The 17,099-nt window shown below is 40.5% G+C and overlaps 1 protein-coding gene across 1 annotated transcript in view; it reads left to right on the forward strand.

Annotated features, from left to right (window-relative positions):
• The first annotated feature begins 349 nt into the window (after positions 1 to 349).
• The window catches only part of doc2a (double C2-like domains, alpha), a 49,663-nt gene continuing 32,913 nt past the window's right edge, over positions 350 to 17,099 (forward strand). Inside the window, exons 1-4 of the mRNA XM_030058232.1 lie at positions 350 to 677; positions 4,629 to 4,708; positions 10,242 to 10,316; positions 10,439 to 10,548. Of these exons, the coding sequence (XP_029914092.1) occupies positions 350 to 677; positions 4,629 to 4,708; positions 10,242 to 10,316; positions 10,439 to 10,548 (593 nt within the window). The remainder of the gene's footprint in view (positions 678 to 4,628; positions 4,709 to 10,241; positions 10,317 to 10,438; positions 10,549 to 17,099) is intronic.

The following is a 17,099-nucleotide window of genomic DNA, read 5'->3' on the forward strand; positions in this document are numbered from 1 at the left end:
CACAAATGTCTCAAACCTCTGGTCAATGATGGCAAAACTAATAATGTTTTGTCTTCCAGAGTCTGAAATATTAATTACTATGACGTACAGTTTTGTATAAATATTCAGGAAATAACTGAGAATTGCAAAAATGCCAAAATTCATTCACTGGGTTTCCATTCAAGCAATTTTTTGTGTAACTTCTTCAATAAAAAAGTTTTTATGTTTTCTTAAGGCAGGTAAGATTTTTTTTTTTTTTTTTACTAGCAGTAGGTTTCATGGTATAGTTAATGTGGAGTTAAAATGAAAGTTTAATGTGTCATTGACATATTACATATTCCCCCACTCTTACCTTTCTTTTCCAGACTCTATGACGGTGCGTAGAGGAAAGAAACTCAGCATCTCCATTCAGGAACACATGGCAATTGACGTCTGCCCCGGCCCCATCAGACCCATCCGACAGATCTCCGCCTACTTCCCCCGCCTGTCCCCCACCTCCCCCACCCGTGTCTCCCCAACCCCCACAAGCTCCTCCGTGGTCATCAGCCCCGGTGGCGTGGCCTCTGGCATGGGGGGCACCCACCTCTTGTCCCCGCTGCTGCCCCAGGGAGGAGCCATGGGCGGGGGCGGGTCCCTGTCGCTGACCAGCAGTGTGGACACTTCAGTGGAGATAAACAGCTCGGACAGTGACGACTGCAGTGAGCCTGGCTGTTGGCATGTGTGTGTGTTGTGTGTTATGCTGTGCATTTGGACACATTTGTAGTAAGAGTGCGAGTGCATACACAACACCTTGAGCCTCGCTACTTGTGTACTTGTGCATGATATGTGTGCACTTGGTGAATTAACATCCACATCCTGCATATACATTTTCATGGTTGCTGCAGAGGGACTGAGGCTACAAGAGGCAACTGTTTGAATTTTGTAGATGTCAATACCCAGAAATCTTGTATAGAGTGACATCAGTAAACAAAATTACTTCATAGTGTTTGGAGGTGATGAAGACTTTCAGCCATCATAAAGCTTCCAAGTGGCTTTAACTGCAGACTCTGGAAGTTTTTTTTTTTTTTTCCCATTGTTTTCCCCATTTCGAATTTTACTTTTAACAATGGCAGCTTCATTAATCTCCATATTATCACAGGATTCTCCAGGATAGATAAATGATACTACAAGGTTATTTCCTATGGCCATCGGTTCACATATTCCCCAGGCCCACTTCCTTTTTTTTTTTTTTTTTTGCATTAGTTAATCGCCTTTTCAAAGTGTTTAACTTATGCATTAAAACTTTGTCTTTCTGGATGAACATAAAAATAATGCTAAAAATCATGCTTATAGTGCAGCTTTAAACTCAGGGTATGTAGCTTCACACAACATTCACCAACACTGCAACTTGTCAGAAATCTTGCTGCACACCACCAGAAAAACTTTAGACCCACTTGATAGGTGAACCATTCATCTTGGCATATTTTGCAGGTAAAAGGCAATGTCATAAGCAGCATGTTTTGAAATGCAACATAATACAAGCAACAAACTCAACATGGCAAGCTAGCAAAGCAAGCAACATATTTTGCAAAATATGTTGAAATAAATTGTTTATTATTATCTATCAAGTGGGTCTGGGGCTTTGTTGGTGTGCAGAAAGATTTTTGACTTAACCACATTTGGATTTTCTGAGCTTGACCGGCACCTGACAAAGTGAGGTAACACTGACACCTATTTTGTGTGTGCTGGGACCCACCATTTAAGGGTGTAAAAATAGATTTTACATGGGTCAAAGGAGATAGGACCATTTGTAGTATCAGGAATAAGAAACCAAAAGCAGCACGATCAGTGACAGCAGCGTGTGGCAGGTAGGAGTAAGCCGCATGAACATTAGCGCAGCAGTGGCATGAATGAGTGATTGTGAGGTGTCAGATTGTAAAGGTCGCCTCTTTGACTTGTTTGGTGATTGTAAGAGTGAGGCATGACTGCATGCATGACATAAGTGTTGTGTCTGAACTAATGTGATGCTCCAAAGTCAAAAAGGCTAAAAGATATTTTTCTCCAAACCCACCAATTTTTCCACTTTTCAGTCCACAATTCTTTCATTGCAATGACTTCTAGAGGTTTGCATGACTTCTAGAGGTTATTTCCAGCTTTGTTCATTTCAGGATATTTCTCTTATGACCAAACAGCACTGATTCAACTATGCTCAAAATCACTGTGAGCCCATATGGAATAGATATTTGCATAATAGCTCAAAGTACCCAAGGGGATAATTTATCTAGCCAGTTACAAAGCATTGTGTTCTTGCAGCAGAGTTTAAATGACAGGTATAAATATCTATTTCTCTCCCAACTCACCAGTAGAGTCCAATCAAGAGCAACAACTAATAAGTTATTTATGTCTGTGTATTAAAGCATCAATGATGCAATGCACACAACCCCCTTGAAACACATCTGTGTGTCTTAATGAGACTATTTTCAAGCCTGGTCTGTTAAACTGTGAATGGGTTATGGGAATCGTTGATGAGACAATTCGTCCAAGGCAATAGCGCTGACTGTGACTGAGGCGTGATTTATGATATGTTTTGATTACACGGAGGAAAAAAAGGCTTGTGCATTCTGTGGGTCAGTGAAAGCTGCTGTGTCATTCTCTAGGATAAGAACTGGCCGCGCTGAAGGGATGTGAACGAAACATAGAAAAACTGTCTTGCTGCTGGGAAGTGATCGCTCCTTCAAGCTCAGTGCTCCCTCAGAGTCTTTAGAAACCTTGCCGAGTGAGGGCTTGTCTTCAGCTGACACTGTGCTAGGCCTGGGCCGCCTCCCGAGTGATTCTGATTTGCTGCAGACCACAGATTAATTGGGATTTCTATTGGCTTTTTCCCCCCATTAACATGCATTTATTATCAAATTTGTTTTGCAATTACTGTTTGATGAATTCCTCCTTTCTCTCCCAATAATGCGTGGTTTCTGATTCATCGGAGCAGAGATTCCCGCAGGGAGTAACAAGCCATCAGAGATTTCGACCGGCCTGTCTCATGTAACTAAAGAACCATGTCTTAATGGGTCGCTAAATGCACATTTTAACAAATTTCTAACAAATGTCTGTGTGTATAAATGATTTCCTCTGAGAGCTTTTTTTTTTTTTTTTTTAACCCCCCCGAGATTTCATCACTACAGAGCAGCAGTTTAAAGATGCTACAAGCTGATCTTGGGTCAGAGCCAGACTCCATGTCTTCCTGCAATAGCTTTAACAGAGATGTTAAAACATAGAAAGCATCTGTTTAATTCTGCCCAGGGCTCATGTAAGTCAACATGGCTCAGTGGTATGAGAAGCATTATAATTAGAAGCACAAGCATTTTAAATTGGAAAACTTCCACAAACTTCCGAGCAGAAAAATCTTTTTTTTTTTTTTTTTGTTTCCATTTTGTGTTTCATAACTGCAGTGGCACTCTCAAGAGGCTGTTTCTTGAAACAGCTCTGAGCTACAGTGAATCTGTTTATCCCTCTGCTTTCAGAAAAGGATATTAAGACTAAGATAATTTTGTTATTTTTTTTTTTTTTTTTGCAAGGTAGCTGGAATTCATCTTCTTCCATATCTCTCACAGCCCCCAGATCTGGAGTGCATTGCTGCTTGCAGTGCAATATCCCTGGATTAGCTTGGGGATCAGTGTCTTGCTCAAAGGCATGTGGGTAGTGATGGTGGGCACCGTAAAAATATAATACCAAAAATCTTCCAGTCACCAGTTCTCAGACTGAACAGTCTCTAGCTGGTGGCAAAAATCTACCTGTAAACTCACTGTTTTTCTTTTTTTGTTCTCTACATGTAGTATGCATCCTGATCTTTTATTAAAATGTAGCAAATTGCCGCTTTTTATGCAGGGTTGATAGAGAATATTGTCTTTTGTAGTGGTATGCAGTGTAATATACCACTGCTGTCAGGGGAAGACCATATACGAAAATGGCTTTGTTTTTAGCTTGATGATTGCATATGTTTTGAGTCAATGGAATTAGTTTTAGAAAGGTCTCATGAGATCAGAAGTTGCAAAATGTTGTCACACAGAGGATAGAGGAGCATATAGTCCTCAAGTTAAAGTGAAAATCTCTGAATCTGGAGTCTCAAGACTGCACATATAGTGTAATTGGTGATTTGCTGACATTTGAGAGAACTGGCATATTGTGCTTAAAATAGTGTTTGCTCCAATCCCTGTGAAAAATATGAGGCATCTTATATAACTGCACTGGAAGAACACCAATTTATCTATTGGTGAAGACATCCCTGAAGTGTGTGTGGTGTGTGTGTGTGGTGTGTGTGTGATCTGCATGTGCCTGAACCTTTTATATGTATGCATGAGTGTAAAAGCCCTGATGAATTTGGTTGCGATCCGTTTAAGGCGATTTGCCATGCTGACATGTGATGTGCTCTGTGCAGATTCATATGACATGTGCTGGTGGAGTAAATGGGATTTTCATTTTCTGTATTCATGGTGTGCTGCACGCCTGTATTCTGTTGCACGCTTTCAATTTATTTTGATGCAACAATTCATTTTGCACAATGTCATTTTTTTTCTGTCTACTGATCTGACAGATATTTTAAATCATGCTTATTTCCAAATCATGATAATTTTCTCTTGGTTGCTTTCTAAGAATTTCATTTGTTACTTCCCTAGCTGCCTTGGGAACGCTGGAGTTTGAGTTGCGCTATGAGCAGAGCTCCAGCGAGCTGCACTGCACTGTGCTCAGGGCAAAGGTAAGCCGGTCGCTCTGCAGTCCATCAAGTTGTTGTGTTTCTGTGTATCCTCGACCTGCTATCACACATACAGGAGCAGCTTAGGGGCCCTCTCAAACACTAAAGCAGCTTCCTCTCATGTGTCTCCTGCTGCTTCACTGCCTACAAGCTGACAGCAACATTCTTACATAACGTGACAACATACCAGGCCACATTTTTAAGCATGTTACATACTTTACATTACATCATGTCATTTAACAGAAACCTCTGTTCAAAGCAACTTATGTGTATGTTAATTTAAGCGAGGGAAGGGACAGTGCACATTAATAACACAAGCACTTGGGTCCATCATGAAAATGTGACAGATTTCATCTGCAGCTCCTATGTACATTTTGTCAGCAAGTCATCAACCCAAACATAGTCTTTTATGAGTTGTAATATTTATAATTTGTTAGGTTAGGTCAGGTTAATACATGCAGGCTGCAGTTCGGCCCAGGTTTATCCTGAGGAGATGAGTCTTCAGTGAACGATGGGAAGCTTGTTTCACCATTGACTTACGAGTAATGAAAAGTCACAGCGGGATGTTCTTTCCACTCCTGCAGAAGAATGGGAAGGAATCCTTGATGATACTCCTATAAATTCCAGACATGCCTTAGTACAATTCAAAGTGGTGCAAAGACTCTCCTGAAAGGCTACACCTCATGTTTTACAGCCGAACACCTTGCCTTGTTAACAAGAGGCCCAGGTGGTTACCCATCAGTTTTGGTCCTGCCCCAAACCTTCTGCTCTCTTGTATTTGATGATATATCAAAGGCTTTTATCGAAGTTATAGCACCACACTCTTTACTCATTATATTTGGATCAGTGGTGACAAATCCTTCTGTCAACAAGCACGTGGGGCAAGACATTTGCCTTTGTGTACCATGAGCCAAATGCTTTTGTTTTTACAATACTCAAAACTCACTAGTAAGGGGCTGGTCCTCTATTCCTGCAATGTCTGAGAGACCTGAGTAGGGCATTACATTTGCAGAGACTTTGTGATATGTTTGATAACAGGGAGAATATTTTCTTGAAAATTTGGCAAACATCACTAGACAGTGTTCTGCCTATTCTTGAAAGGCATTTTTTAAAAGAGTGTTCTTTGTATGGGTGGTAAAAGTGGGAATGGAACCTGTAACCTCAGTGTATTTCATTTGGTGCCATAGGCTACTCAAATACGTGGCTAAAATGCAAATGTAAAGAGCTGCGCAGAGCGAGGCACGTCTGCCAGTGTGGATTATCTGTGGCTGACACACAACACATCATGTGAAGCTGTTACCCTGACAGGACAATACCCTCATGGTGGCCCAGTCCCCTATTAAAACATGACATGTAATCCAACAATGTCAGTGTGCCTGGGCATTGATCCTGGAAAAGCTCGGAGTGCAAATGGAGCTATGCCACTTGATGATGTTGAATTCAGTTTTTAGCATGGCTCCAGAATTGCCGGTAACTGGTTTAAGTGTACATGATTTAGCATTTTTATGATCAACGAGTCGGTTGTGCCCTTGGGATAAATGTGGTATCATTGTGGGAGGTTATACTCTCATCAGGACTGCTTTACGATGCGATGAATATCATCTCTCTGAATAGCTGTGCTTTGATTGGTATTTACCTTCTCCTCTAATAAGTAGGGTTGAAACTGTGAAGAAAATACAGCCAGACTCCTTCAGCATCAGACACAAATGTCACCCTGCCAGTAGCCAGAATGTAAAATAGAGAACACAGGTGTTGGTATAACTGTTTGAAATTAGAGGCATGGGTTCTACAGGGCAGTTTAGAGCCCTCCTCCCCTGGATTTTTTTTCCCTCTAGAATTTCACTCCTTAAAAAAATGAATGTGAGGCATTCTGTGAGTTAACTTCAAGAGCAAATCAAACCCAAATTTGTGAGAACTAAGTCTGTTTGGACTAATTTTGTCGCTCTATCTTCCCTTGTTTTGTAAGTGAACGTAGGCATTCAGCTTCATGGACACTGCCCAAGAAACTGCAAATTAAGAAAAGAGTATCTGTTTTTCCTGACACTGCAGGCTTTTTTTTTTTTTTTTTTTTTATTGCAGGTCAGAAAGTGAAAATTACAAGTTCCAAGCTTCCATGAATGCAGCATTAGCCGAGTTACTTGCAGAAGGGTGTAGGTGTATACAAGGGAATATGTTCTGGTAAATGCTAAGTAACACCTGCAAGAAAGCACATGCTTCATAGCGCTGAGACAGCTCTTGTTAGAGTTCACGTTGACCTGTTGGTGACTGCAGACAGAGGCGACTGCTTGATTTAAGTTCTTTTAGATTTAAGAGCTGCTTCCTTGTATCTCTTTACATTGCTTGGAAACTTGGGTGGACATCAAGGGCTCATTTCTCTACAAAACAGAACTTTTTTCTGTTGCTCTTGGTAACTACTTCATTGACGGCTCAGTTGAGCTGCGGTGTTCCTCAAGGCGCCATTCTTGGCCCCATCCTGTTCTCTGTATACATGCAGCCGCTTGGCCAGGTTATTCTGAACAATGATGTGCATTTTTATGCTGACGACACAGACATATATACATGCCACTAAAAACACAGATCCTAGCAAATCTTACAACTTGCCTCTTTGATATTAAACCCTGGATATCCCCAATGTTCTTACATTCAGTGACGATAACTCTGCCATCATGCTGTACACAAAAGTCCATCAGCTCATTTGGTGCTAATCTTGGCGGTCTGTCAAATAATTTTAAGCAGGCTGCTAAGAACCTAGGGGTAGTATTTAATGCTAACCCCCGTTTTGATGATCAAGTTAAAGATGTTGTTAAGTCATGTTTCTTTTAGCTCAAATTAATCTCTAAAATTAGATCATTTTAACCAGTTGCTGATCTAAAAAATCGACTGTATTTTTCAGCCTGATTATTGCACCACACTTTACTCTGGAACCCTGGGTATCAGCCAGGGTTCCCTCCTCCGGCTACAGCTGGTACACTGCTGCTCTATGTATTACCTGGACAAAGCGGCATGATGACAACACTGCTGTTTTTATCTCCCTACCCTGGCTTCCTGTTAGATTCTGAATTGATTTAAATTTTTTATTCCACACATTTAAGGCTTTAATGGCCTGTCCCTAAATATATCTCTGATTTTTAGACCTGGTATGTGCCCTTTCAACCATTAAAATCCATGAATGGAGCCCTGTTGGTTACTTCCAGACTAACAAAAGGTGGCTTTTGTTATTAGAGCCCCGACACTATTGAACTGTTCCTACTGAGCTCAGACTCACTAAGTCTGTAGCTTCTTTTAAATATCCTCTTAAAACCCTTCCCTTTGTGAAAGCTTTTGGAAATGTTTGATTTTTGTTTTTATTCATACTGTCTTTATTTTTATTTGTTTGATCTTATTCATTTATTTTCATTTATTATCTTTGCTTCCTCTGAGCTTGTGTGCTTTGGCCTCTTCCTTATTTTATCTGCCTTGGCCAGTTTTATATCCTTTTTGTAAAGCACTTTGTAACACTGTTAAGAGAAGTGCTATATAAATAAAGTTTATTATTTTTATTCTCATTATTTCCAGAGAGGAAGGGTAGGTCCACCGTTTTACAGTGAAAAGAGAAACATCATTACACAAACCACACCAGCAGAAATAGAAACAGAGATAGGAATTGAAATTGCTTCATTATATTGGGAATGGGAATTTATATTTGCACCTGCTGTCAGTATACTCTGAATTCCTCATATCCTCAAGTGTTTTCTTCATTTTAGCACCAATGTGTGCACTAATGATTTCCCCCTCCTGGTAACTACTCATTTTTTCAGTAGTGAGGGAGCAGTTTCAAGCTTAGATTGGTGGAATAATTTACCACTGCCCACTGTGCTGTTGCTCTTTTTGAGGATGGACGAATGCCTACAGTTGATGACTTTTATACTCCACACAAACTAAACTGCAGAACAAAAAATGACATCACGGTCAGTGAGTAACTGTAGTCTGCCTTACAATTTACAAAGGAAAACGCAAGAGAGTGGCATCCAAAATGTCACACCCTTAAGGGTCAGCTGCATTCCCTGCCATCTCTGTGAAGAGCATTCATACATCTGAGTGCACACACCCACACACACACAAACCGAGGCAGCCAAATATATTTTTATGAAGCTCAGTTTAACCACAGGATTCATTTTCTTCCATATGTGAGATTGAGTTTTACCTCTGGGACAAATATCCCATCACAATACAATTTTTCTATTCTCTTTCCTCCCTGTTCCCTCTCTCTCACTGAATGTGCTATAGTGAAAAAAAAATCTTAACAGAAACATTGTCTGCAAATGTCAAGGTGGCTGTAAGAAATCGAGGTGCTATTTCATATCATGATTTGGGCTTTGTCGGTGAAGTCAGCTGTTGAGTCTTTCCACTTTCAACGTTTTTCTTAACTGATCCTTTCACCATCTGGTGAAAACGATCCAGGCGATGGTCTTGTCTACTTTAGCTCACGGTTTTTGATTCTTTGAGTCTTGATTCTTTGCTTCATGTAGTAAAACTACTGAAGATGATCAGTAAGAGTGGAGAGGGTCAGGAAATAATCACATGGGATGCATTGACAGTAATCAGATTACAGATGATTTTTGTGATCTGTTTTATTGTGGTTTTTTTGTGCACTTGTGCAAAATTACCAAGGGTGGATTGAAGTGATGACATTTAGACTCAACGGACAAGAAATGTGGATTAACCTCTTCCACTGTGCTGTGGGGCTGAATTTTGTTCGCATCAACAAAACTTTATTTTAATCTCTGGTGGAGATCACAAGGTTTTCAGAGATACATACTGTACATGTGTGCTGCTGAATTACAGGGAAGTGTGTATAAAATGATTCACAAGACATCTACATATTTTCTGTTTGATGTGGCGCTGCAAACATTATGCATCTTGGCATGTCGGGTATGAATATGCCAGTCAGCATAATCATGATGTAGCTTCAATTAAGTGCTGCAGCCAGCAGATACAGAACATGCTTGTGACTTCAATTTTTCAGCCTGACAGTGAGAACCATGCAGACCCTCACTTCACTCCACCCTGGGCAGTTTTTCACAGAATACCTTTAAGTAAGAAAAAGCTTGTCAGTTGTCTTTGAAATTGTCCATTTCCATGACAAAAATTCCAATACATGACAAATATTCCATGTTGCTCCTGACTGTATTGCTTTCAGGGCGGAAAAGCCTCTGAAAAACATCATTCAGACCACAATAGAATGAAAACCAGTAATAACATTCATACATGTCATGTTGGAGAATCTGATTTAAATGTCACAGCAGAATCAATACAAATTAAGGTTGTCCCATTGACAAGTAGTGTGGCATCAATCAATACCGTATACGGTTTTAAATAAAACGCCAGTGGCACATACTTTTTTGGCTGTATGTTGTATATATTTTTAATGTCACATTATAAAATATTGTAGTGCATCATTTTTCCAATCCAGCGGTGCGTCTGGATGTCAGCAGAGCAGGAGTGACTTCAAGGAAAATTCAAAGCTTCAAGTGAGCTGCCATTTTTTTCTCTGTAGGGTCTGAAGCCCATGGACTTCAACGGCTTAGCTGATCCCTATGTCAAACTGCATCTACTGCCTGGGGCGTGCAAGGTGAGAGAGAGAGAGGGAGCTGGTAAACACATATGATGGCAGTGACAGTACTGCAAAACACAGCCTCTCACTCTATTTAACTGTTTGTCTGTCTGTTGGTTGTGCGTTTGTCCTTCTTTTAGGCCAATAAGCTGAAAACCAAGACAATTCGCAACTCCCTGAACCCAGTGTGGAATGAAACGCTCACTTACGTCGGGATCACAGAGGAGGACATGCACAGGAAGACACTCAGGTGTGTGTATGCGTGCGTGTGTGTGTGTTTATATGTGTGTGGGACAATAAAGGAGAGAAAATAGGATGTCTCTGGTTCTATGGACTCAGCCATTTAAAAAGGGACTCTCACAAGCACCTATGGAGGAAATTAAGGCCAACAGTCAATAAGTAATTTTTCCTTTCTTACTCTTTAGCCAGCAAAAATAAACAAGTGTCTGTTTGCCTCAGTGTAGTGTAGATGAATGAAAGCATCAGTAATGATCATGTGGAAAAAACTGGTAAACACTCAAAGTTGCTGCAAGATACTTTGAAATCATGCTTTAACCCGACCGTGCACATAGCCAGCATGGGGTCTTAACTAACGGCTAGCTTATAATTAGATCTTCTTTTCCCCTCCTTAATCATCAAGTAATGGCTCCACAAGTGAAACCTTAAAAGGTGCATAGCCACAGGCGACCAGAACACCATATCCATATATGGCCAAAAGAGGTGTGAAATATGAATCGCAAAACCTCCACCACGCAAGCCGTTCGATCACAGGGGACCAAATGTTCTCATGGCTCTGACATAATTAGAAGAACTTGAACTGCAGCAAAGCCTGTCACATGTAACTGTACATGCATTTGTGTGCACGTGTGGAAAATAAAGCACATATCTTTTTGTAGCTGCTTGTGTCTCATGAAATAAGCCGGCAGACATCGTTTCTCTAAAAATACCACCGCAGTAAAGGATAATTCCACCAATAATTCCTCCTGAAGGTAATGTCCTCTTGAATTCGGCAGTGTGGGCCTCTCAGAGCTGCTCCCACGGCCCTCAAGCGGGAGGTAAAAAAAACACGGATGCACTTAGTTTCATCATGAGATTATCCCTGGCAAATTACCTGCGCTGCCTCTCGGCCTCCGATGATCCGTTGCCAACCGGCAGCTGAAAAATGTTTTTGAAGTTTTGCTGCCATTTCACCCCACCTTCCTGTTCCTGTTCAGTTTGAAAACAAAGATGCAAAAACTCATTTAGCAGTGTATTTCATGGCCCTTGTGTTCATTTGTGAGTGTGTGTGTGTGTGTCTGTGTGTGTGTATGTGTGTGCATTAGCTATAGAAAGTGCTCTCATCTGGCTACCTGGCTTTTTTCCTCTGCGCTGGCATAAATCCCAGAGGTGCGGATGAATACAAAGCAGGCCCACTTGCTTTCAGATGTGAATTATTGACAGTTTGTGAAATGTCACCCCTATATACTGCAGGAGTCATTGGCTCTATAGTTTTATGCCAGTCTCAACTATATTATGTTTTTTCGTCAGTGCATCAATAAAATGGAAGCCTTGATAAATTATTGTTAGCTAAGTCGAATCATCATTAAAGTGGTACCCATAAATGAGCAGAAAAAAAAGAATATAGAGAGCTGTTTCAAAATGACTGCTGTTAAATTTATTCATACATGAGGCTTTGTCAGACCCACCGAATGATTTTGAACTCGATGCTAGCAACGTTAGCTCTATAGCTGCAAGCATCGCCTCACCAGTTGTTTTACTGACTGCAGGAGAAAGTTCCCCTCTTTAAAGAATTCACAAAACTGCCCTGATGGGGCGCTATAGAGCCGCTGCAGCAGCCAAGAACATTTACAAAAAGTCTTTCATACCAAATGCAGTAACTCGTATGTTGTCTGTACTCTACATGTTGTGTTTTTATTGTTGCATGTATGGTTATTTACTGTGATGTGTTTAAACCAACCTCAGCTGCATCTAAATGGTCCTCGCCTTCGTCAGCTATCTGCAGTTTTTCATCGTGCAGCTTTTATTGTGAAATTTGGGAATGACGAAAAGTAGAACCAACAGTAGAAGCAGGTTCCTCTTCTCATCCTTGCTGACTTTTATTGTGAAAGGTTCCACAATCTGTCACGCGTCATTTGTGCTCTGTAATGAATATTATTTAAATTGTAGTGAAGTACAACACTCAAGCATAAAAGTGTACTTAAGTGAAACGCTGCATGATGTTACTCCTCCTCCTTGTGAAACAGGTGTTTCGAGACAATTCTGTCTTTTAATAAATTCATGCTCTGTGTCATTCACTCCATACCAGCCCCGTCTCCTTATCAGAGATGTGACACGTGCTGCTGAATTTGTGGATGATGCTAGATTTACATCTTGATAAAACCTGATATTATGTGTGTGTGCACATCCACTCGGGCTGCTTGCACAGATGTGTGTGTGTGTGTGCAAAGTGCAATCTTGGGTAGCCTAAATGTAATTCTTTTTTATTTGTATTCAGCGACAATATTATACTTTCAATAATGGTCGGTTATTACATTTCATACTGGCTGATAACTTCTGAAGACCTTGCATTCTGGTAAACAGCAGGCGTGCAGACTTCATCCTCGCAGTCGTATCAGTGCTGTGTTTATGTGGGAGCACACAAAGTGCTGTCAGTAAACTAAGACAAATGTTAGCCAAGTAAATATGGTGAGAATAGAAAATCACACACAAAAAAAGGAAGGCAACACTGTAATCTCCGAACAATGCGATTCTTTTTATAGTGAGAATTGCATGTGTCCCTCTCACAAAGCTTAATCCAGAGATGCCGTTTTTTTTTTGTTTTTTTGTTTCCTTCCCTTGCCTCATTCACATTCACTCAGCATTTTGGGGCTCAACAACCCAAAGTCATTACTGTGTTTTGTGTCTGTACACACCCATTTAGAAGACTGAGAATGCTTCTATGTATGAATGAGTTACAGGACTTGTTGTATTCTCAGCATTGTCATAAAGTACTGCATGTGCCATTTTTGCTGAAGTATTTGGAAGTCTTTCTTCCGTCACTACTCTTATTGGTTTTGGTTTATATTTTTTCTATATTGGGATGTTAAAGCTTTAATCTTGATGTGACACTGTTTTTCTGTCCATATAAACATACAAATACTCTATCTTTTTAATAATTTCCCTCTAATTTGAGGGGATATTGTCATACACCTTGAGCCCCAATAAACAATTTTGCATCAGCGTTAGACAGAGTTGATCTGCAAGCTGCCGCATTGTTGGGTCGGGATTCAACATTTTGCTTTGATTGGCGGGTGAGACACAGTCAGGTTGGGTTGAAGTCAAGCGCTACATACAGTACCTGCCTTTTATGAAGCTCTTATGCCAGAGAACGACTGCCTGTGATTGCTGCATGACTTTGCTCTCTGATGTTCTGGATGGGCTCCTCTGCTCCGGCTGACATTAACAGTCGACTGATAGTTTTGCCTTACAAGTCAAACGAGCACGGGAACGTCACAGGCATGGAGCGCGTGCTTCACGGCTCCTTCAGATGTTTCATGCCAACATCCAGGTTTCAAGCTATACTGGAATTCGCATTCTCACGTCTTTTTCAGTGTGAAAATGAGAGTGAGAAAAGTCATTTTGCGGTTTGTCTCAAGGGCCCTGTGTTCATTTGTATGACTGCGTGTGTGTGTGTGTGTGTGTGTGTGTGTTTCTACCACTACTATAGAAAGCGCTGGATTGCAGCTAAGCAGGGTGCTGCCCTTTGAGCGGGCTCGCCTCAAAAGGCTGCCAATATGATTCTCATTCCATTCATAAATAATAAATATGCATTCGGGGTAGATTCCAATAGGGTGTCATACCGACACATAGAGGTCACTCGCTGCCTGCTGCAATCCCCAACCCCCCCCAACACACACACACACACACACACACACACACACACACACACACACACACACACACACACACACACACACACACACACAGATACTCTGTTTCTCTCGTCTTGCTTCCCTCTCACTTGGTCTGCACCTTGCTTTTTTTTTTTTTTCCTTAACCATCTCTTGTCATGTTTCCTTCTGGCTGAAAATGTGTTTTTGACCCAACTTTCTCCCTCCTGACACCCTTATCTTTAACAACTATACATGTTTTTTTTTTTTTCTTTTCCCAGCCTCTTTCTCTCACTCTCATCTCTCCACCTTTTCCTTTGGATCTTGCCCCACGCTTACCTTTCCATCTAATATGCTGTTTGTGTCGGCTTTAATCCGAAGCTCCTCACTGTGTCGTGACTGCTTTTAATATGGTTGTATCCAGTGAGGCTGAAACCCCTAACCCTGACAGTGACAGTGTGTCTCCTTCCACACAGCGATCAACACAAGGAACAGAGCTCCTAACCTTTCGCTTTGATCTGATCAATTGAAGAATGTCGTTTTAGTTATGCAAACATTGGTTATTATGATTGGTTACGTTTAATCTCAGAGGGCAAAGCACCACAGTTTCTCTCAATACAGGTAACATTACACTGAAGCCTGGGAAAAACAAGATGGATAAGAGAGCAGGGAGCGCTTTCAATATTTTGAACCTTATTTTACTGTATATTCATATTTTTGGTCCACTCATCTGTTGACTCATGACTATATTTTCATGTTGAGGCTTTAATCTTGCATTTTGTTTTGGATAAAATGTACTGTTTAATTTTACAGCAAAACAGCAACAATAGAAAAATAAATGAAATTAAAAAGTCCCTCCTCCACTGTGCAAAAACCCCAAGAATCACTGCCCAGATATCTCAAGATATGATCCAAATGTGATGATATCCATAGTGATACTCTCCAGAATCCACAGTTCCTGTCATCCCAGATACTGTAGATAGAAACCACCACATGCAGATATGCCATAGATACACTCAGCACACTAGAAAAATATTGAGCTTGGATATTTCCAGACATGACTTAAGATCATATTTGGAACATATACATGACAAAAAATGAGCTATATCTGTTATCCTGATATAATATAAGTCCTAACAATGTTTATTGAGTCCATATTTGACCAGATATGATGCATACCAACACAACTCAGCATATCCATCAGAAATTATCCGTATTCTCCAGATAATCTCGGAGATATTCTGTCGAATATTCTTGGGTTCTGGCTCTTTTCGCGCAGTGCTCTATTACTCTCAGAGTGGATCTATCTCTAGCGACTCTTACATAATGTGTGTATTTGCTCCCGCTGCACTCGGTAATAACAGGGCTGCCTTGTCCAGAGCAATGACCATGATGTAATGACCGGGTACTAATGAGCAGCTACTCGACTACATTCATTTTAACAGCCGTGCTGCACCCTGCACACATTTTCTGCACGTTTTTGTGGACCTCAGAGCATGTTTATTTGTTCCTTTAAACCGCGTGCTTCACAGGGCTGCAACCTAAACCGATCAGTTGACTAACCAAAGACGTGTCTAAATCTAAATCCACACTCACTTTTTAGCGTTTTAGCCACGCCATTCCCATTTTAATATTGAACCAATTAAATAAGAAATGGGAGACGGAATAAAATCGGCTAAACAGACACAGAAATAGATAAATGTTTCATTGCAGAGAAAAAAATATCCATTAAATTGATTTTGCATCACAGATATTAATATATTTATTTAAATGTCTACACTTGATGCTGGATTATCATGTTTGAGATGCTGGCACACAAAAGCAGCCTCACTGTGTGTTAAAAATGTTTGTGCAACTCAAACTCCAAACTGTGGGAAATAGAGAACCACTTTTTATACTTCATAAACAGTGTGTTTGACCCCAAAAGATAACAGAAACAGGACAAAATGCAGCAAAAAAAAAATACAATTAAAACACACGATAATGGTCACAGGATAAACATGGCATTAGCTATATTGTATTAAAGGTAGTTTTATCATGTTTGAGCACAATCTAGAGGCTCACTGATATCTGACTCTGTACAGACTCAGGTGGACGGGAGTTATAAGATAAATAGCATTTCATTTATCATACCTAATGCACCACAACACAGGTTATGATTGAGGTTATGAGGTTAGAATTTTTTGTTTCCTATGATGGTGACCACCCTAAACGTAAAATATTCCGTCACTATCCTAGGAAAATAAATTTAGCCCTTTAGCGCCTATCTGTTCAACATAAAACAGGCCAACACCGTGTCACTCTTCATCCTCATCCTCTCCCTCAGTGTTCACCCTCTCCTTGTGGAACGAGCTTCGTCCACTTATTGTTTCATCCTGATAAATTTCCTTTTTTCTTGGTGCTGTGTCCGCCATTTTCATAGCTTCTTCCTCATTGGATGTCATGCTATCGATCTGCCATTGGCTGGGAGCTACACACCCGCCGCCCAAAGGCCGACGCCCAGAAGCATCCTGAGCTCAGCAAAACAAGAAAATCCAGGCAGAGGGCAGGGTCTCTGCAGACACACACTATCACACACTTCTAGTGAGGGATTATTAGAGAGGGATTATTATTTCTATGCATTATTTCTTACATGAAAAATCTATTCATTATGCCTTTAAAGGAGCTGCAGGAACAATCAGGTCAAGCAACAGCCATAGGAAGCAAAGCAAACATATATTTTAGTTATAATGATCTGTCATTACCAGCAACAAACTGATTTGAGCACATTGCTTTACAGGTATTTTTTTTTTTTTTTATAATGGGAAAAAATATATATTGTTGCTTACCAGAAGAACAAATGTAAAAGCCGCTCATTAGTTCCAGGGATGTCTTTAGTTCATTATGATAATGTGTTCCTAAGTGACTGGACAAGTCATTCAACAGCTTGAAT

The sequence above is a fragment of the Myripristis murdjan genome, chromosome 8 (assembly GCF_902150065.1).
Source record: "Myripristis murdjan chromosome 8, fMyrMur1.1, whole genome shotgun sequence".
NCBI lineage: Eukaryota > Metazoa > Chordata > Actinopteri > Holocentriformes > Holocentridae > Myripristis > Myripristis murdjan.